The sequence below is a fragment of the Myotis myotis genome, unplaced genomic scaffold, assembly GCF_014108235.1.
Source record: "Myotis myotis isolate mMyoMyo1 unplaced genomic scaffold, mMyoMyo1.p scaffold_m19_p_2, whole genome shotgun sequence".
Lineage (NCBI taxonomy): Eukaryota > Metazoa > Chordata > Mammalia > Chiroptera > Vespertilionidae > Myotis > Myotis myotis.
The window spans coordinates 185511272-185532243 of record NW_023416324.1 but is presented as its reverse complement, the minus strand read 5'-3'; the positions used below and the strand labels follow the sequence as shown (position 1 = coordinate 185532243).

Here is a 20972-nt window from a genome sequence, read left to right as displayed (position 1 = left end):
CCATAATCCTCATGCCATATATTTCATTAGGCTAAAGTAAAGCGAATATTTACTTTCAAAGGTTGTGTGAAACAATCAGACTATGCTGCACAATCTCATATTGCATTAGAGTGTAATGCCAAATTAATGGAAACTCCCCGAAATGAGGTTTTTTTTTGGAAAAATCACACCATTAAATTAGCAACAAGTTTTCAAAAGAGCTTTAAGACTTTTCATTTCAAATCTGGGTTATCTAAATGTCAATGCAGTCACTAGAGAGAAGCCATATCAAAATCTAGGCATGGAGTCAGGGGGAAGGTTTAATTCAAGGTTTCTTAGCTGTGGCACCACCGACATTTGGGGTTGGAGCATTCCCTACTGTGGGTTGTTCTCCTGGGCACTGGGGGATGTTTAGTGGCATCTCTGCTCTGCCCACAGATGCCGATAGCACTTCTCCCATTTCCACGTCGTGACAGCCAAAACTGCCTCCAGACTTTGCCAAATGTCTCTTAAGTAGAGGGACGGAAGGGAGTCACCCCTGATTGGGAACCACTGAGTCAGGCAGAACCAAGTAATCCTGTGTTTTTAGTGGTTCGGATCAGTGATTCTCAGGGGGTAGGTTATCAGAATTACCTGGAGGGATTTTTTTTTTAAAAAAACTACACATGGCCTTAGAGATTTTAGTAAACAGCTCCCAACGCCCACCCAATTGCTTATAATTACTTATACCACTGCTGCCCCCTCTCCTCTCTGTCCGGTGTGCTAGAACATACCAAAATGAAGCAATTTTTAAAAGCCTACAATATCCTGGGTTAACCAGATAAAAATCCATGAGAAACCTTATGACAGCCACCCCCATGCCCATTTCTGGACTCATGAGATTTCCCTTGGCTTGTGCACACACACAAGCATTCTGTTGGAGGCCAGCACATCAGAACATGGTTCTCTTCCTTCAATTCTTTGAGAGAAAAGTAGTGCTAATCCCTGTCCTTCTCACTGTTATGAGGGAAAGGAGCAAGGCGTGGCACAATGAAAAACCTTCCCCTTTTCCACTCTGTAAGTGCCATCTACACACTGTAGACATGCAGAGCTTCGTTCTTTATAAGCAATTACCCTTTAACCATGAAAATTACTTTCTAAATCACTCTGAGTGATGAGGCAGTCATAATGCTGAAAAAGTGAGGCTTCTTAGTAAAGAGCAGATGCATAGAAACATGCTTCTCCCATCTGCCAAAATAGCCCATACCTTTGGCCCAAACTTTAAAATGAGGATATCCCCTTGGCTTTACATAGTGTTTCATACTTCATAAAATGCTCTCGCACACAAGCAGTGCAGGTATTTTTATCCCCGTTTTAAAGATGAGAAAACTGTGGCCCAGAGAGGTTATATGACTGGCTGGTCCTAGCCAGTTATGTATTGGGAGAGCTAGAATTTGAATACAGCTTGTTGTCTCTAGAGCCGGTGCTTTTTTCATATTATTTCACAAAAATGGTGCTCAGCAGAGCCACAGCCTTAAAGCCACAATGGTAGTCTTCAGATTCCATGCAGTTAGAATTCTTTGCAAGGCTTATCTCTTAAAAAACAAAAAACATACCAAAAAAAAAAAAAACCCACAAAAAAACCCAAACCCTCCAGTAGGCTGTATTCATGCAGGTCTGACAAACAGCAGTAAGGCGGTCATCCTTCTTAGCAAGCTAAGATCGACAAAGCCATATATTTTTCTAATGGAAAAATGTCTCCATGAATAAGAAAATGAAGTCACTTAACTCGCCAGTATTCATTAACTAAAGATGCTGTTGCTGTTGATGCTGTAGTTAATGTTCCACAAAATTAATCTAACAATACCCAGTAATTCCTTGTTCACAAATCACACGCTATAAATTCTCAGTGCCCTAGAATGATGTCTTTTTTTTTTTGTTAGTAAAACCACCATCCCCTAGCAAGGCTGGCAAGCAAAGACTAAAAGCTCAGGTTTGCTATTGGAAGATACCAGAATAAGAAACTCTGCCAATAGCAAAGCACTGATGCTTATCTTTAGCCAGACTGCAACAGCGGAAAAGTGGCATTGTGACTTAGAAGGAAGGTGTCTGGAGCTTCATAGTGGTGTGTGAGGGCCATAGCCTGGCTTCTGTTGAAGGGGCCTTCTCCCAACAGATCACTCCAAATGAGTGAGCTTTCAATCTGTGACCCAGTGGGCCACTTTTTCGGATGTCAGCATCAGTAAATCAGTTTCATATTGATATTTTTGTGAAAGCATGACCCAGGAAATATAATACTAACCTCATCTATAGCTTTCTTATAGCTCTGAGATAAGAGGAACCCAATCCAGAAGAATCCACAGGAAAGGAAAAAGCCAGAAGAAAGGCAGCAGGTTAGACATAAAATGGAAATTGTTAGTACACAACTGATAAATGCAAAAGGGCAAAGAGAACCTCAACCCAGAAGAGTGCAGATTTTCCTTATTATTACTCTCAGTAAGCTCCCTTACTTTAAAACATAATCAACAGAGTAAACAAAAAAGGCTTCACATTTATTTCATAGAAAAGACTAGAGGCCCGGTGCATGAATTTGTGCATGGATGGGGTCCTTTGGCCCAGCTGGAAATGAGGGTGGTGGGAGGTTGGCTGTGGGAGCACACTGACCACCAGGGGGCAACTCCTGCATTGAGCGTCTGACCCCTGGTGGTCAGTGTGCATCATAGCGACCGGTTGTTCGGTTGCTTAGGCTTTTATATATATAGATGCTCAGAAAATTTAGGTGGAGAGTAACTCATCCCAAATTAATTTCTAACTTTCAAATTCCAGCCTCCGTGCTCTTATTTCTTTCTTTAAGGCCACCTGGGATCTGCTGTGTCACAGTAATGCAGCTAGAATTCATGTTATCAGGTCCCCTGGCAGACCATGCTTATCAGGTTTTGGTCCTGAAAATATAGTCCTAGAAGCATGAAACACAGCAGAAAAATTGTAATATTAACTCATATGGAAAATAATATGGAGAAAGGCAAGGTAGATAAGAGAAACCCATAGAACATGCCCAAATCTTCTTAACTGCTAGTTTCAACACCTTTTGGCCAAATTTGAGTAGAAATTATGGAACTAATGATATGAATTATTTGCTAATGATCACCAAACCCATAAAGGCAGATAAGCAATCCAATATCCGTTCAGTTCTTTCCTCATCAGGTATGTCTTCCTTCTGGATGCTCTGCTTATTAATCTCAAGAATTTTTGTTTTATAGTCATGAGTGTATCCCCAATGACTTTATCCTGTGGGTTTTCTGGTGAATTAAAAGCTTAGAACTCTTTGAGGGAAAAGCACTCACAGCTGGTCGACTAGATCGGGTAATGTCCCTGGATTCTTCTGGCTTCACCTTGGAAGGCTCATGGGGGAGCACAGGTGATCCTTCCGACTTGCTGTTGGCTAGAGGAAAACACAGAGGGCCAAGAAAGGTAATGACCATCAGAAAGTGCTGGCTCAAGTTCAGGAGTTCTGTGTGAGTCATCTTTTAGGATTACTCAGCTGACCCATTTGCTAAGGTACATCCTCAAGCAAATCCATGAAAAAAGAGTAAATGTTTAGGCAAACTAAATCAAGCAAACACACTAGTGGAAGTTCACTAGTAATAATAAGAGAAACTAGCGTGCACGACCACCACTACCATTTACTGAGCATTAATTGTGTGTCAAGCCTAGTGCTAAGTGCTTTCTATGACAATCCTCGCTCCAACCCAATCATGTGGCACATTTTCCTATTTTACAATTGAACAGGCTTAGAGATATAACACACCGGCCTAAGGTCACAGTGAAATTATGGACAGAGCTGAGATTCTGTCTGATTTCTCAAAGTCCTAGTCTTAAGATTCAATGTTTCCTTTCTTCTTTTACCACTTACCCACGAGGACAAGTTATTTTGATGGAATTTTGTGGAGAAAAATATTAGAAATCCATTTTATTTGGTGGAATAGTTTTTAAGTGGGTGTGTGGAGAGAGTTGTCTGGGTCCTTGAGGGGAGAAAGAATGAGGTGGGGGCAGGAAGGGGAGTGTTGATGATAAAGGAGAGGGACCCTAGAATAGAGATGCCGAGCATGGGTGGGGGAGGGCTCCCTGACAGCTATAGAGTGAAGAGCACCCCTCCCGTTTATGAGCTTATAGGTGGAGAAGAAGTAATCTAGCTTTTTTTCTAGGTCAGGGCCAGAGATATAAGAGTGCTTTTGATCCAGAAGAACTAGGAGCCAAAGGAAAGAAGGTAAGAATTAAACCTGAACCAGGCCAGAGAATTTTCTTTAGCATTTACTCTTACTATGGATATTAAGTTATCAATAGAAAAAGATAAGGGAATTCTCAATTAAGTACATTTATATTTGGATCAAGGCAACACAAGTATACATAGCTGTGGCTGTGCCACTGACATTAGAAGAATGCATACAAGGGCAACCATAGGCCAGTCTATAACCCAGTTCAGAGATAGGATTATCACATTTCAAAATGGACATGTAGTGACTTTATTTATTTAAAACCTTGAAAAGATTTAGAAGGTAAATAATGACTGTGTCTAGTGAAAAGGCTAAGAAAATTGTGCTAATATTTATCAAATTGCACTTTAAAAAGTCTTGGTCTTTCTTACTTGGAAGCAAAATTATCTTCTGAAGAAGGTTATTCAGAAAGAGTAAATTTAGATTAGCTAGAAACAATGTGCTGTTGTGTATAATTAGCTGGACATACTAATGTCTTTCACAAGCTTCCACATTAATGAAAACTGAACAATGATGAATGACTTGAATTAAATGGTCAGAGGCTAATTTTTACCTCTCCAACAGAGAGTAAATATGTATTCTAAGTTAAATATGTATTCTAAGTTAAAATTTTATTTCTTCTCAAATATATATATACTAGAGGCCCGATGCACGAAATTCGTGCAAGGGGGTCAGCCCTCGCAGCCCTGGCTTCAACTGGAAGGTCACAGAAAGGACATCCAGAAGGTTGTTCAGCTTTCTGGTCTCATTAGCATATTATGCTTTTATTATTATAGATCTAGTCTACATTAGTCTTTATGGAATTTCACTTTGAAAAATAACTAGTATTGTGAACTATGTTCAGAATACAAAAAGGGACTACTGGCACCACGGGAAGAGAAGACTTGGGGGTACAGGAAACTCAAAGCAGGAAATCAAATGAAAATGGAAATTCAGTGACTGGTAAGTGATTATATTTTCAAATAATACCAATATTCTGTGATCTCCCTGCAAAACATTGGTACCTGTGATTAGAAAGGGTTTAGTGCACACCAGACATCACATAATTGGGGATGGTGTCCCGCTCCTCTAAGGATATTGAGGCTGAGAGCAGTTAAGCGGCTCTTCAGAACCACACAGTGGTGGCCACGCCAGGAGCATGTGTCACAGAAGTCAGGAAGTAGCCCGACTCCCCGCCCATGGCTCTCCTCTCCAGGCCATGTTGTCAGGGAGAGGCAAGGGAAAGCTTTACCTCGAACCCTGGTCCGTTCACTGGACCCTGCTTGCGATCCGGGCTGCGAGCCGCCTTGGGAGCTGGGCTGGGAGCTGGGGGTGCTGGAGCTGGACGAACTGCCACTGCTGGTCCTCTGCAAGGGGTTCTCCAAGATGGGCTCGGTTCTCCGCAGGTCGGGATTGCTGCAAGGATGCAGAGCGCAGTGACTACCCTCTCAAGACCTTGCCCTTGGTAGACACAAGCATAGACCAGTCCCATCTCAGTGCGGAGGGATAAAGAGTGCTTAGGTGACCTTGAACTAAAGGGGTCCGTGATAGCCACACCATCCTCTGTGGAACTTCTGGCCAGATCACTATCTGGATGGGATGAGCTCTTTTATTTATTCATTTTTTTTTGAGTGTGTAAAAATGTAACTTATGTAACTTTTTCTTTTGCGGGGGACGGGAGGGGGGTGAGGGGGGGGGAGATGATGAACTCTTGTACCAACTTTTGGGTCATCACACTTTGAGTTTTAGCTGTGAAATGATCAATCTTCAAAGGAGGCTTTCTTTTAAACCACTTACCCTGTGCTCATTGTGAAAAACTTGAAGAATATTAAAAGATAAAAATAAGGAAGCAGCACATGCAATCTCTGAATCAAGAGATATTCAGTTATATTTTACTATTTGGTGTATCATCTTCCAGTCTTTTTTCTTTTTTATATATAGAAGCATACTGTATATTCAGTTTTGCAGCTTGCTTCTCCCCTCCGCCCCCCACCCTTAACACATATGAGTAGCTTCTTATGCTCCTACAAACAATAATGGCTGCATAATAGTCCAGTAAACAGAGGCATTAGTTTCAGCATTCCTCTATTGTTAGACATTATCATGTTTCCATTACATTGCTGTGACACATAACACTAAAATGGCTATCTACAAGCACAAAAATATCCAATCACACCTCCCTTCCCTGGAATTGCAATTCTTTGGTGAAAGGGCATGAATTGGTGTATGTGTGTGTGTGCACATTTGTATGTGAATGTACAAAAACATATTAATGGAGATTCGGTGACTGGTAAGTGACTGCATTTCATTGTGAAGCTACTCACAACGCAGTGTTAATGGAAAGGTATTAGAAGTCTCCGCTGCAGTGTATGGGATGGTCCATCGCACCGAATTCTTACCACACGTTTTTATGAGCAGTTTGGTAATTTGTAAAACATTTTGTACCTTGTTGTTTTAATGCAGTTTAAGATACGACTACTGAGATACATTAAGTTTTACTCACATTTGTTTGCCATTTATAATTCCTCTTCAGTAAATCACTTAATCAAGCTCTTTGCTTGTATAGCTAGTGGTGTATTTATATTTTTTAACTTCTTGGAGGAAGTCTTTATATACATTGGCTGTTATCAAAGGGAGGTGTGTTTTCAAAATAATTAAATGCTAATTCAAGAACTAATTAGTTTGTTGGCAGGCTACTAGTTCTACTTTTTATAAAATCTTCCTGTATTACTTGTCTTCTGGTCTTTCCTGCTTCCTAAATTGTAGTATTTATGCACTCACTGTGCTGGTCTATACCAGGCACTGGGCCAGGTGTTTGCGATATGTAGTGACACAGCCATGTCTTGTGCCAGCTTAGCCAGACACAGACACACTTGCCTGTAGTGAGCACAGGGGGACATGGGAGCACAGAGCAGGGCCTCCTGGGCCACTTCTGGTGATCATGGAAACTATATCAGGAATAGTGACATCTCAGCAGTAGTGGTGGGAGGCAACTGCTGAGATTTTTAAGACTTTGTTATAAAAATAGCAGTATTTTCAAGGTTTCTACGAAGCTCTTCCTTTATCATTTTTACCTCACAGACTTTTCATTTTTTTTTTAACATAATGCTGGGCATAGACGATATAGTGACTTATGACTCAAAGCTCCAGTGTTTGCCATCCCACTGCTAAGAGGAGCCACATTGGCCCCCTTCATGCTTCCAATGTCTTCAGTTCCCCAACAACTTTTTACACCTTTGCTAATGGAGTCACCATAGTGCTGATTTTAGTGCAGTGAGATATCATATGAAAATGTAATTTATGCTCTCATTTTGCTCTGCCCATTTCAAGATCAATTGCATACCAGGAACTCTGTACCGTGTTGCTTATCAGATGTTTCACCCATAAATATGAAAAGAATATGTGCCCTCCCTTTGACACACTTGAGGATTAGTCTACCAAAAACCTGGCCACGGAATGACATCTATATAGCAGCAACTAAACCAGATATCTTTTTGAAAACACAGGAACCTTACTCTATGGTAATGTACCTGCAAAAACATTTTGATTGAGTTATAAAAGTTCTTAAAAATTGGGTTATTGGAAAACATTGCTGGTGGCTTTAGAAAATATTACATATAAAAATAAATATATCATCATAATTTATTAATTTTGATCATATAAATGTAAAATATATGACAAAGTTATTTTAGGTTATTATAGTAAAGGGGTTGCTAAATTGACATAACAGTAATATCGACTACTGAAGTGACTGTTGGTAAACTTCAGGAAAACTTTAAAATTTCTCGGTATTTTTATGACACTCCTTTGTATAGTAACTATTTTTGTGAAAATTGTTAGCATCTAATTAACTAAAATAGATTTGGATCCACACTGGAAAAACCCCCGACTTAGAGAATGCCTGCAATGATCAATGTATAATATTTCTGAAATATTCTTATTTCAAATTTTTCATTTTTCACAAAGAATACAATCTCATCTTCTTTAATTCCCAAATAATGAATTCTTCCCATTGTCCTCTTTTACTAAACAGCAGTGATGAGGAATTATTTATGTATTATTAATTCCCAAAATATCTTTTCTAAAAATTGTGTTGCTAATCAACTGTATTGCAGATGGAAGGTAGTGGGCATACGAAGGCGTCTTGGTAGTTGCTCGCATTTTGTGGAATGGTAAGGTAGTGTCCTTTGTATTAAAAGAAAATCTACTGAGAGAAGTGTGGCTATGAGCTCTGACTTTTCCCCTGGTGGCTGCGGTGTGGTAGTAGGATCCAGCGATTAGCTCTCGTGTAGCACTCCTTTGATCATGCAACCAAAACCTTTCTATTAAGCACCTACTTTATGAGACTCATTAGCTCGGTATGAGGGATGGAGGAGAGCACAGGGCACAGGACAGTCCAGTTACAACCTAATCCTAGGGATGAACGTGTGCCCTGGAAATAATAAAACAAGGCAAAACTCTGCACGCTGTGTGTAAAGGTCTGTAAATAGTATTGGAGTTTGGAGAACAATGAATGTGGTCTAGAGCAGGCAAAGTGGTGTCAGGAAAGAGACAGGCTTTGGGCCTTGGAGGGGTGGGCAGGAAGGCTGGGGGAACGGCCTGAACAAAGACACAGGGGCTGGGGTTTTCCCAGGGCTTATTGGTGTGGAGAGGACACCACTTTGGTGGGGCCCCAAAGTCTGTGTTAAGAAACCCTGGGACAGTGCAGCCACGGCCTACAGAGCCTGGCGGAGAACATGGGTCTCCCAGGGTAGGCTAATGAATGACTGGCCAGGAGAGAGGCAGGCTGACCAGGTAGGATGCTGCTGTCACATGTGATAACAAGGCATGAGCCCGGGCTGTCCTAGGATAAAAGAGGGGCATGGATATGAGCAGAACCAGCTGGGATGAGCGAGCATCTCTGATGGGACTCAGCCTTTTTCTTTGTGAAGCTAATTGGTTCCCATGGGCATGAAATCCGTGACCTGGGCCTCATTAGCACAAGTCCTCCCCACAGCAGCGAGCCTGCATGGGTGATCTTAACAGAGTTGCTATTTTTGCCACTGAAGACTGAAAAAAGTATTTTGTTTCTATGTAACCACACAGAAATAGGAAAAACTTTAACATGCCTTTTCTGACTTCATTTTGTGTGAAGTATGAGTATTTTGAGAAAAAAAAAGTTATATTGTTCACATTTTTTCTCTTCCTTATTATGTAGCAATAAATGGTCTGGCCTTGGGGCTAAGGGGTCTGAGATAAATGCTCTTAGAGGAGATCAATTTCAGAAGAATTCCATGAGATAATAGATTTCTCCTGTTCACATAGTAACTGAACCTACTCAGATTCAAATGTGTAAAAACTTGAAAACATTCATATAGCTTTCTTTAAATGCTAACTTTTAGTTCAGATAGTTGCCATCCCACAGACAATGCTCCTTTGTCTATGAAACATACAGTAAAATGAAAAATGTGGCAATTGTTCCATTTACTTAAATCATATAAAAAGTCAAAACATAAAATTAGGATTACAAAGTGATTTCTGGGCCCAAACACGTGGGCCAAGTCTATAATTAACTGGCTGGCTGCCAAAATTCACCTTACTTTGTTCTTTGATGACACAGCCAACGGGGATAAAGGAGTCATAAGAAGACAGGTTTGGGATGGGACAGAGAATTATTTTTTGAAATTAAGCATTTAGTTATTGCGTTTTGACTGGGAGTTTCAGGCTTAATTTAAATCTTTTCATATTCAGACTGTACTGGTCTGATCAAAGTTTAATTTGCTTTAAGAGAACACATGAATCAAAGCTAAATATTCAAGTCCCTGGAATTTTTAAAAAATATTTTTTTAAATGAGCGAATCAAATCTTGATTTAAACTTAACTCATCACCTTGACAACATAAGGCATTTGGGAGTCCACAGGGCATCTAGAACTTCCCTTTGAACTAGCAGCCTGAGCCAGGCCCAGCTGCACACACTGAAGAAGGATGGGCAGGGAACAGGGGAGGGGTCATGGTGTTTTCACCCAGATTTTAGCCCTCCGGGAAGGAAATAGTTAAAAGCACATGATGATACTAGTTCCAGCTCGAGTAGGGACATTTTGGGGGGTATACGTGGGCCCCATGGGACAAAGCTTTTAAATGGTAGTGAAATATCACCAGATGAGGATCAATAACCATAAGATGAAGATGAGCTGTTAACAGACTCACTAAATCATACAGCGAGAAAGGTGGAGGCAAAACAGTGCCCTGTCGATCCACAGGTTATGAGACCCCTTCTCTTGGGAAAACGAGGCAGCAACGACAGCTGCGTTCACTACTGGAAGATTCGCATGGCGTGGTGCTTGAGTGAGGACTTGGGTGCAACACTACCAGCTTTCAAATGTTGGCTCTATCGCTTACTAATTTTGTCAGCTTGGGTAATTTAGTTGTGTTCATCTCAGTTTCTGCATCTATAAAATGGAGTTGATTATAGTCACCACTTCAAAGGGCTGTCATATGGTTTAAATTAGTTAATATCTCTAATGCACATGGACACTGAACAGAACTCTGCAGTGATAGGTGTTCCAGAATGAATAAAGAAATAAATGAATAAAGAAATAAATATTAAATTGACCCAAACCAAGCAGAAGGCAAGGATCCACAGGGGTGGCCCAATAACATTTTCTTGACTGACACCAGCACAGATGTACCTCCTCCAAAAGGTATCTATTTAAAAACCTGTGTCCAATAGGGCTCTTGGATTTGGAGTGGCATGTGCAGACAGTGGGAGAGTGACAATAACAGGCACGTTTTTCTGGGAGAAGGAAGGCTATTGAAACAGTAAAGTTCTGATTTTCCCCTCATGTTACAGGTACATGCTTGCATATGCCAATTTAACTCAAGAGCCTTCTATTCGGGATGCTAAGTAGTTTATTGATTAAAACATATGACTATATAATGTCTTGCACCTAGTAACTGGAGTTCCTTAGTACTGGATTTAGGAAGGGAAAACTGTACTTCTTAAGCATTAGGCTCTGCAATTATTTTTCTTCACTGTTTAGCACAAGAGTGGCTTATTTCTCAATCACTTTATAACATACACAGGTAGGACTGCTCTCCTGTTGGTTCTTCTCCAACTGGTGACTTGGGGACTCAGAAATAGAATTTTGCCCCTAATAATACCTGTAGCACGGAAGAGCAGCAGGCATATTATATCCTCTGACCCATAGGCCCATGAGTCAGGCAGCCTTGGTTGAGTCACTGGGTCCCAAGGCAACACACAGCCTTGCATATAGCGGATCCTCAATAAACATTTGCTAAATTTAGCCAATGAAATGAAAATATTGATAACAAAACATCCTGAACCTGTCCCTTATTACATGCGTAATCTTTCTGGGGAACCATTCTACATGTGCTAATTTTCTAGTCTCCCTTCACAGCCATTTCAAGGAAAAGGCTAGGAGGACAAAAAGGAATATTGACCAAGTACACGAAGTGTAGCTTTAGCAGCATGGTAAAAGATGAATTATTTAAAAGCTACCTTTTTAATGGCTTTGTGGGTGGGCAGCTGTCTGACAACTGCTACAAAAAGAACTCTGAAGACCTCATTCAGGCCATCAGAAAGTAGGAGAGTCTCTGTATTACAGTAATGCCCTCAGTGAATCACATCTTCCAGTGTCCATGCACGTGTACTCCTTTATGCAGTAGCTCAAGGCTTGACCATGTGACCTGTGGAGGCCAATGGGTCATCAGCAAGATGATGCAGGAAAAGTCGTGAAAAGCACTTGTGCACTGGACACAGTAAAGAAGCCCAGAATGAAGGACGACATGGAGGTGCGGCTGACAACCGTCAGCTCAGTGCTGCTGCATGAGTGAGCTCAAGTGAGACCAACAGAACTCCTTTGCAAACCCATAGAATCGTGAGAAATAATAAATTGTTATTATTTTAGGCCACCAAGTTCTAGGGTGCTTTGTTATGCAACAAAGATGAACTAAAGCTATCTCTATCACAATAAAGAAAACACATCCTCAAGTTTTTAAAAATGCAATGTAATCCCGAGTTGCAAAGTCTGATTCAGACCTTAAATACCTTAAATGTTGGTCACTTGGAGACACGTGATAGCTAGAAGAAGGTGTGTTTGTAGGACTGTTCCAGGTGGCAAAGGTGGGGATTGTCCATCCTCCCTGTCCTCCACAAACCCTCTGACTTTCAATGTAGGTAAGTGATCTTTACCTCTTAGCTCACTCCTTTCCTACCTCCTCTGTAAGCAGAAAAATGTCAGCTGTCTCACAAAGCCTGCATTCTTTGCACAAAGTACAATATTTAAGTGGTTCCGAGGGAAAAGCTCATGTTTTGCAAGCCACTGACCATCAAATATCAACCGTCTTAGGCCCTGACATTATTAAAATAACACTTTGGGGGAACAAAGAGCTGCTTTTAATTTGACTATATGACAATAGTTCCCTTTCTTTTTGACTGATAGAAGAAAAAATACTTAAAGTTGAAATGATGCTTGACTTACAGCAACTAAAATTCTAAGCAACTGATCAGTGAACAGAGCCTCAGGGCAGAGTTCAAAGGAGAAGTAGCAGTGGTAAGTGGGGCTTCGAGCTGCTTGGAGGGGGTGACTGAGGAAGTTCAGGGGGCTCTCTGGTCACAGGGTAGCCCAGTGTTCCTCAGCACTGCTTATACCAACACTCGCTCAGCGTGGATCTGACACATCACTGGACAAAAATGGCTCATTCAGAGCTTCCTGCTATTGGTAGCCACTCAGAGTGGATTAGCTTCTTTGCCCTAAAGGGATTCCTGTTCTTAGTACAGTTCCATCTTATTTTGGACTGACCCCTTCCTAAGGCTCTTCATGTGAAGAGGAAGATTAAAACTTTATGATCAAAAGCATTCCATATTTTCAAGATCTATGCAAATAATCATAACCTTCAAGCCTATTCTCTCTCACTAGCAAGGGAGAGAGTCCTTCTCTTATTATGAACACAATAAAGAAGAACAAAACAGGCTGTCCAAGCTCATCCTTTTTATAGTCTCAGCGGAGGCCTTTTGCTATTTCAGTTGGTTCTAAAAAGGGGAGTTTTCATCATGAAAATTCTGAGGGAAGCTTGAGGAGCTGTAGCAGCCAACAGCATCTGTTCCCACAGAAAATCTGCCCCGATACTGTAATGATGCTGTTTACTTTCCAGCTTCTCTCAAGATCTCTGCACCAACCGGTAGGTGGATGCAACTTCCTGCCTGCAGGATTGTACATGGTTGATGGAAAATTCTCGGAGAGTACAGAGCCCCAGTGGAAGCCTGGCTGCATTTCAGTGGCCCTCCATAATCCAATAGGGGAGTTCCTCCTATGGGCTGGTCCCTGTGCCATTTGCCAAGCGAGGGGGCTCTGCAGCTGGTCCCCAATGCATTTCTTTGGCAATTACTTTCCAGTGTCTCAGTGGTCCTCAGGGCACATTTCTGGACCTGATGCTAAGAATCCCCTCAAACCAGGCCATTTTCTTCTGTTGATTCCATAAAATGGTCTCTCAAGGGATGGTTTGTGATATTACAACCAGGCTTATCCTTGCAATTTTACTCCACAATTTTTAAAACTGTCAGGGAAGATACACCTGATTGGCTTCTGGGTTGCCTCATTCATTCATTGATTCATTCATTGATTCATTCACTCATTCATTCATGAACCCCCACTGCACACTGATGTCTGGGAAAAGCTGCTGAAGAAATAGAAGGCCTATGCTCTGTCCCACCAAAGAGTACAGTCCAGATGGCCAGTCAATATGCCTCTGACATGAAAAAGAACAAAGACATTTTTTAGGAGAGCAATAATGACGACGACGGTGGGGGCTTCTTCCTTCACCTGAACTGTCTTTCCCCTTTACCTTGCTCTGATGGGCTGAGATCCTAGTCTGGGTCCAAGAGCACTACCATTTCCAGGAGAGTTCTTTCTGGCTAATGCTGGGGATATCGAAGTTGTTCTTTGAGGCACCTGAAAGAAAAGGAGAATTCAGAAATATTTTCCATAAAATAGCTTCCATAAGTGATTGCCTGAAAAAAAGATTTGCCAGGAGTTACAGCAATGATCAGAAACAGGGAAGAAACATCTTTCATTTCTGAAAGAACGATTGAACTCCCTAAATAAAATCAAACAAAACGCATTGAGGCATATTCAGCAACCATTAAGGAATGTGGTCCGGAATTTTAAAAACAAATTTAAAAACAGATCATGCTCATTATTTTCATTCATTGAGTTCCCTTTTTTGTGCGCAAGCCTGGTGGATGCCAGAAATTTCTTTAGGGTACCATGAACTCACCTGATCACTGGAAATTGCATCAGTTAAGAACCATCCAGATAAATTGAGTTTCATTTTAGGCTCACAACACAACTGATAAACAGTAAGGGAATTATGAAATCTGGTGAGAAACTAGGTTATCAGGCTAGAACTTGGGACAAAAGCCACATGTCAGTGAGCTCAGGGAAACTATTGCAATAGATCTTGCATGTTTCCACTTCCTCATCAACTCGCAATTACTAATGAATAATAACACCCTAAACACAGCTTTGAAAAGTCAATCTGCAAATATAATAGAAAACAGGATTAACACTGAAAATACTGGATGGGTCTTCAAAAAGACTGAGTACCAATCGCACTGCGAGGTACATTAGGAAAATGTATGTATCATTAGTTAACCTGGCAAGGGCCTAAGGTAGAATTCAAGAATGCCTTCTTTTATGAAACATTTTTTAATGAAATCAAGTATGGTAACTGTATTTAAGGAGTCCAACATGAGGGGAGAGTAGAGGGAAGACTTACATTATGAAAGTGCCCAGGAAATGAAAATGTTGATGTCCCGTGACAGCTAATTGGGTTCAACATTCATCAGGTACTTCAGTTTTTCTTCATTTTTTTGGAGGAGGGGAGGGTCTCTTTTAGTGTTTTGTACTAGATATTTTAAAAATGTGCCCTATTTTAAGATTATCAATAAATTAAATGATGTTCACATTAATAGAAATTTTGTTGGTTATTAGAATATATTCTAAGATAAAGACCTAGAAAGACGAGTCAGTGACATGAAGCAAAATGACCAAATCAGTGCTCTCACCTACTCAAATTAAATATCACTTTTGCTGTCTTCCTTTCTCGTTTTGTAAGCTTAAATAGTTGTAGAGAAGAAAGAGTCTAATGAACAATTAAAACCTGAAATGTTAGTATTGATCTAAATTTTTCTCCCAGAGTTTACAAACGTGTGCCTGCATGCTTTTACAGAGTGGACCGATAACCTCCATTCAAGTTTCCCCAGATCTTGTGTCTGCTCCTCCGTCCATCTGTTTTCCATATTGAACTTGGCTGCCACAAGAACCCTTTTTAACGGCATCTCTGCTTCCATAAGAGGAGAACAGCACTGCTCATTTTCAAAACAATGGATATCCTCTTACAATATCCTTTTGAGGAAAATGTTTGGAAATCATGTGGTATTATCTATTTTTATTATTGTTATATTTTTTTTCTGGAATCAACAATAGCACTGGTCACTGGACATTGTGCAGTATCACATTTGTCATAGCTCTTATGCTGAGTTCAGAAGAAAGGGGAATCCTGAACCAGGGAGAATCTGATGCAAAAATTTCTCCACTATTTTTAAATACTTCCAGCTTCTCTGCAGTGAGATGCATGGTCACATGGGCAATTTTTGGAATGAGTAATAACTTTTGTAGGCAAGAACAAAACAAAAGAAACCAAACCCAGGACTGTGCAGTGTGGGGTGAGGGTCATTTTACCCTAGAGTTTTATCCTCACTAATGAGTTAAACTTGGAATTAAATGATGACCTGGCCGACAAGAAGCTTTCCATAAATGAGACTAATGAAAATATTATAGGAGCAATAATATTTTCTGAACACCTGCACTCTGGTTTCACTTTGTATTGTTAAAAATAGGAATAAATGAATTTTCTATTTTTTATCTGAAAGTTTTGAATTTGTCTAAATATAGATTCTGTCACCAATAAAAATATCCATTATTCTTTTCTTAATGTGAATAGTAAAACAGTAGTTTGAAATGTTTGGGGTTGAGAGTTCTAATTCTGGAGAGAGGATATATACTTCCAAGTCATCTGATCAACCTGAGCCTCTGTCTCTTAAGGGAAAACAGAGGTCAGAAATGATAAATGATAATCCAATTCATAGCGTGGGAATCAAGAGGGACCAAAACAGACATGACAAGGGACAGTGCTTTGGCATAATGTCCATTACTATGAAAGGTCTGGAACAGGGGTAATCATCACCATCAACGATGATGACGATGTTGGTGATGGCAATGAGAACGCCCCAGTGATGTTACCTTTGGTGGAATGTCTTCTTCCTGTCGTAACCAAGAGCTTCGGTCAAACTTCTCAATGCGAGTGGGGAGAGGAGGGTTTTCCGAGGTGGGATCCGAGTTCTGGCGCGGCATCTCAACGCGGTGCGAGGTCACGTTCAGAGCCTCCTGAAACCCGGAGAGGCCCTTGGTGGGCTGCTCGTGCACTGACTGGGAGGCGGTCAAGGCAGGTCCCTGGGATTTCACAGCTACCAGATGTGGGATCTAAGCATCAAACCAACACCAGAGCAGGATTATTAGGAGAAAGAACAGATCAGCTAGTAAGTACCTCACTTAGTGAAAGAGAAAATAAAGTTATAGGGCACAAGGATTGGTGTACATAAAGCCCATCACAGCTATCTACAGCACACTTTTAAGAGCTCTTCAAAATTTTCCACTTAGAGCTCTGTGTAGGGCTCAACCATGGTTCCTGGCCAAAAGTTAAGTGATTTACTTGCTAAGAAGTCAGTGAAATAAGTGGGATGATAGTAACATTAACAATTTTAAGTGAACATGTATTGACCAACAATACATTTATAGGTACTCCTCTTCTAATATTGGAAACAGCATTCTTGAAAACCCCTGACCTTGACTTTAGAGAGTGCTCTTATGCTGTAAAACAAGAATTGCTCTGGATAGTTTACTGCTTGGGAACTCACTAAGTCCACCATGAGGTTGACACAATTATTTTCCCCATTTTACATGTGAGAATGAAAGGTACAGAGAGGTTAAGTAACAGCCTAGATTTCACAGCTAATGGGTACCAGAGCCTGGACTGTAACCCATACATCCCCCCCCATGGTACACCCGACTGCTAGGCTCTCCTGCTTTGTGATGAACTGGCTCTTACCACCTATGATATCATATACATCTTAACTCCAGGACATTTCTTTTAGAGTTGTCTCACAATTTGGCATGTGGTGATATTTTTCATGCAGGAAAGACATGCAGTCTTTGGGTATTAATCTGGCTCTTTAAGACAAATCATTAAAATCTAGATTTCAGAGTATCTGTTGCTGTTAGCACTGCTCACACTTCTTTGTTAATGCCATGTAAGCTTGTCTCCCCCTCCCACATGAAGGCAAGCTCCCTGGAGAAAGGAGCCACGTCGACATTGTATCTCTGAGTCTAGCACTGTGCCTGGCATGTGGAAGGAGTTCAATAAATCTTGGTTGAGGAAAGATCTATAATGTTTTCTAAATTAAACTGTGTATCTGGTTTGGATAAGGGACCTATCACCTCCTCTTTGGTCTGAAATCTCAGTGCCTGGACTGCTGGGGGGCATTTCTCCAGCCCCTTCCATAAGCCTAGCCCCCTTCTTCCTGCCCTGGAGGTCTTATCCTGGAGCAGTTATGCCCCAGCCTCTTCAGACCCCCTTTAAGCTGGAATTTGGAATGTTAATATAGTTCAGAGAAAATCCTCAAAGTCTAGCTCAGCTGAATGTTATGCTTCCACCAGAATAAGGCTGTAACCAAATTTATAATAATATTGAATTTCATTAAATAATACTATTACAACAAAGTATATTTCAAAGATATGTAGCACAAAACACAAACCTACTTAAAAGCATCAAAGAAATAACAATAATCAAAACTTCTGAAAAATGCTAATCCAATTAGTTGTCATGGGGTATCTGTATATTTTTTAATATATTTTTATTGATATCAGAGAGGAAGGGAGATGGAGAAAGAGATAGAAACATTAATGATGAGAGAGAATCATTTTTCGGCTGCCTCCTGCATGCCCCACACTGGGGATTGAGCCTGTAACCTCCTGTTGAGCTGTGCAGGCTGGGAGATATCTATATTTTTATTTGCTAGTCACTTACATGAAGTTTCATAAAATTTTCCTCTACTCTCCCTTTTACAGAGCAAAAGTACCCTAAAAGGTCAAAGTTTGGGGTTTTAAAAGAGGGTCTGTGTGCTACAAGAGAAGTTCCTATAAAAATGCATCCTATGAAAGGTCAGGCATGGAAGAATTATATGCAAATTAAAACAACCAAGGGCAAGATATGCTCAGCTGGCTGGTACCAAAAAATCTTGGATCTCATCTGCAAAAGGCAAACTGAAAAAAAAGAATCCTTGATTTTAGCACTACTCTTTTAAACTGTCGTCCAAATAGCATTACACCTTTCAAAGGTGCCCTCAAAATATTTATGCACATGTTAATACAGGTGGCTGCCTGGGAGGAACTGAAGACATTTGGGTGAAAGCAGCTGCATTACCTTTATTTTTCATGAAATTGTATACTTTATTTCACTTCATATTTTATTTTATTTTGCCACATATAATTTAAAAAGTCCTCTAAAATGTCCAGAAACTTCCTCTTTTTCTAAAAGTGGCATAATCTTTTTCCTTTTCCAGCTAGCTTAAAACGGTGGTTCTCACACTCTACAGTGCATCAGATCACCTGCGGGCTTGTTAAACCACAGGCTGCCACACCCATTCCAGGTGTTGCTCAGCAGGTCTGAGATGGACCCGAGAATCTGCATTTCTACCAAGTTCTGGGGTAAGGCTGATGCTGCTGGTCCTGTGACCACACTTTTAGGAGACACACTGCTATCCACGCCCATCTAATTTTTCCAGTTTCCGAATCATACCCAAATCCCAAAAAACAAGAGGTAATATAATAGTTTATATATCAAAGGTCCATTTGAATTTTATTTCGGTAATTAAAACTAAAAAAAGATGTTTGTTCTCACCTCACAGAAACTTCTACGGTTCTCCAGTGAGGCCAATTTATCAAGTAACTTTGTGGTGGGCTCAAAGTTAAGGAGGTGCTTTTCTCTTTCTCACCCCTTCCTCTACCCTTCAAATTTAGAGGGGTATCTTAAATTGCAATAGGTTGTATATTAAGGGTCAACATTTCACTGGCCTGATGCCTGAATCCGTGTTACAATCCCCTGGGCTTTTAGTAGATTTACCTGTCTCCCTATTGAAATGGCCAATGGAACAAAGGAGAGGATGTACCTGTGGATCAACTGGTCTGAGCATAGGGGGGGTCCGAGCAGGCTGAACCCCACTGATACTGAAGGACTCCGACCTTGGGGGCAGATTGGGGTCAGATATCCTGTTGGCAACCTTGTGAGGCATGGCAGGTGAACTCTGCCGGTTAAGCCTGGACCGTTCTTCTACCTAGAAACAAACGAACAAACAAACAAAAAAAGAGAGAGCGAGAGAGATTCAATGGACAGATGGATAGAAGCTGAATTACTTCCTATGAAGGATTTTCTGTAGTCACTCGAATAGCCACTTTTCTGTCCCTCTGATCAATTCATTTTCGAGGAGCCACACTCTCCATGTCTGTTCTGCACCAAGAATTTGTGAAAAAGCTCTTTTCTGTTAGAATAAACACCATCACAAAAACATAGAACACTTAAGCCATCACCTTTCTCTTATTCGTTATCTTGTGCTATTTTAGTTAGCTGGGAATTTGGGGCCTGCTTAAGAGTTCATCTTGCATTGACTGGGATATTATCTTGCTGATTGGTCACAAAGCCGAGGGGTCAGGGAGGAAGACGAAGGGAACTATGACAGGCGTTAAGATTGCTTGGGAAAACAGAAAATGGCTCTGAGTTGACTCATGGGACAGGGAGGGGAAGAATGGTATCAAGCAGAGCACACCCAGCCTCCATGTCTCCCCATTCCCTGCTGAGAGGCAAGAAGGTGTTCCAGGAGGCTCGATAAAGAGCATGGCCTGTCCTAATGAGACTGCTTCTATCAAACATCCTAATACCAGTTTCAGATGGACAGAGGAGAAGCTGAGCAGTGTGTCCAGGAGCAGGCCCTTCTGATTATTTTGATACAAGGCCAGCCAACACCTGTCCCCTGATTCATTATATCTCATGTCTACAACCTGAATGAGAGAGAGAGAGAGAGAGAGAGAGAGATGTGAGACAGAAGAAGAAAGTGTCTTCCCCCCAAATAAGTTCATACATGATTGAAAATTGGGGTACAATAAAGGTATGTTTCAATTTGCCTTACACAATAATAAAAAAAATCAATTAGCTGAACCTTTGCTCCAATCTCATGTTGCCAAGAAGACATAAAATACCAAAAGTACCATAAAAAAAAGTCTTCTAATAGCATCAGACAGTGTCAAGGTGCCAGACCATACCAAAAAAGAAATCTACTTCAAAGAATTTTATAGTTGAAGGGATTATCCATGAATATGGAGAACAAGAGTAGGAGAGACTCATCAATTACACTATCAAAGCATTTTCGTATTAAAAGAATCATTTTAACACAAAAACTAAAATAACTCTGGAGAGGCTTGAATCACCTCTGCAGAAATGCTATACTACTTATTATAGCATTATAGGGAAAAAGAAAAAATAACTGTGGTCTCAGAAATAAAATTCTGTTCCAGGCAGGGCTATGTTGTCCATTGGGTACTATAGGAGTGATGTCTAAGGCCTCTGAGATGTATAAAAGCTCACAAATA

General features: G+C 40.7%; 1 protein-coding gene across 14 annotated transcripts in view; it reads right to left on the bottom strand.

Moving 5' to 3' along the window:
- Positions 1–20972, bottom strand: part of TNIK (TRAF2 and NCK interacting kinase) — a 345621-nt gene that overhangs the window by 39186 nt on the left and 285463 nt on the right. For 5 of the 14 annotated variants that reach the window (XM_036350973.1, XM_036350976.1, XM_036350977.1 and 2 more), the window contains 6 exons: positions 19499–19663; positions 16515–16754; positions 14056–14162; positions 5464–5627; positions 3303–3400; positions 2261–2284 (listed from right to left, as the gene is read on the bottom strand). In XM_036350973.1, the coding sequence (XP_036206866.1) occupies positions 2261–2284; positions 3303–3400; positions 5464–5627; positions 14056–14162; positions 16515–16754; positions 19499–19663 (798 nt within the window). The remainder of the gene's footprint in view (positions 1–2260; positions 2285–3302; positions 3401–5463; positions 5628–14055; positions 14163–16514; positions 16755–19498; positions 19664–20972) is intronic. The other 9 variants (XM_036350979.1, XM_036350982.1, XM_036350984.1 and 6 more) reach the window with 3 other exon arrangements.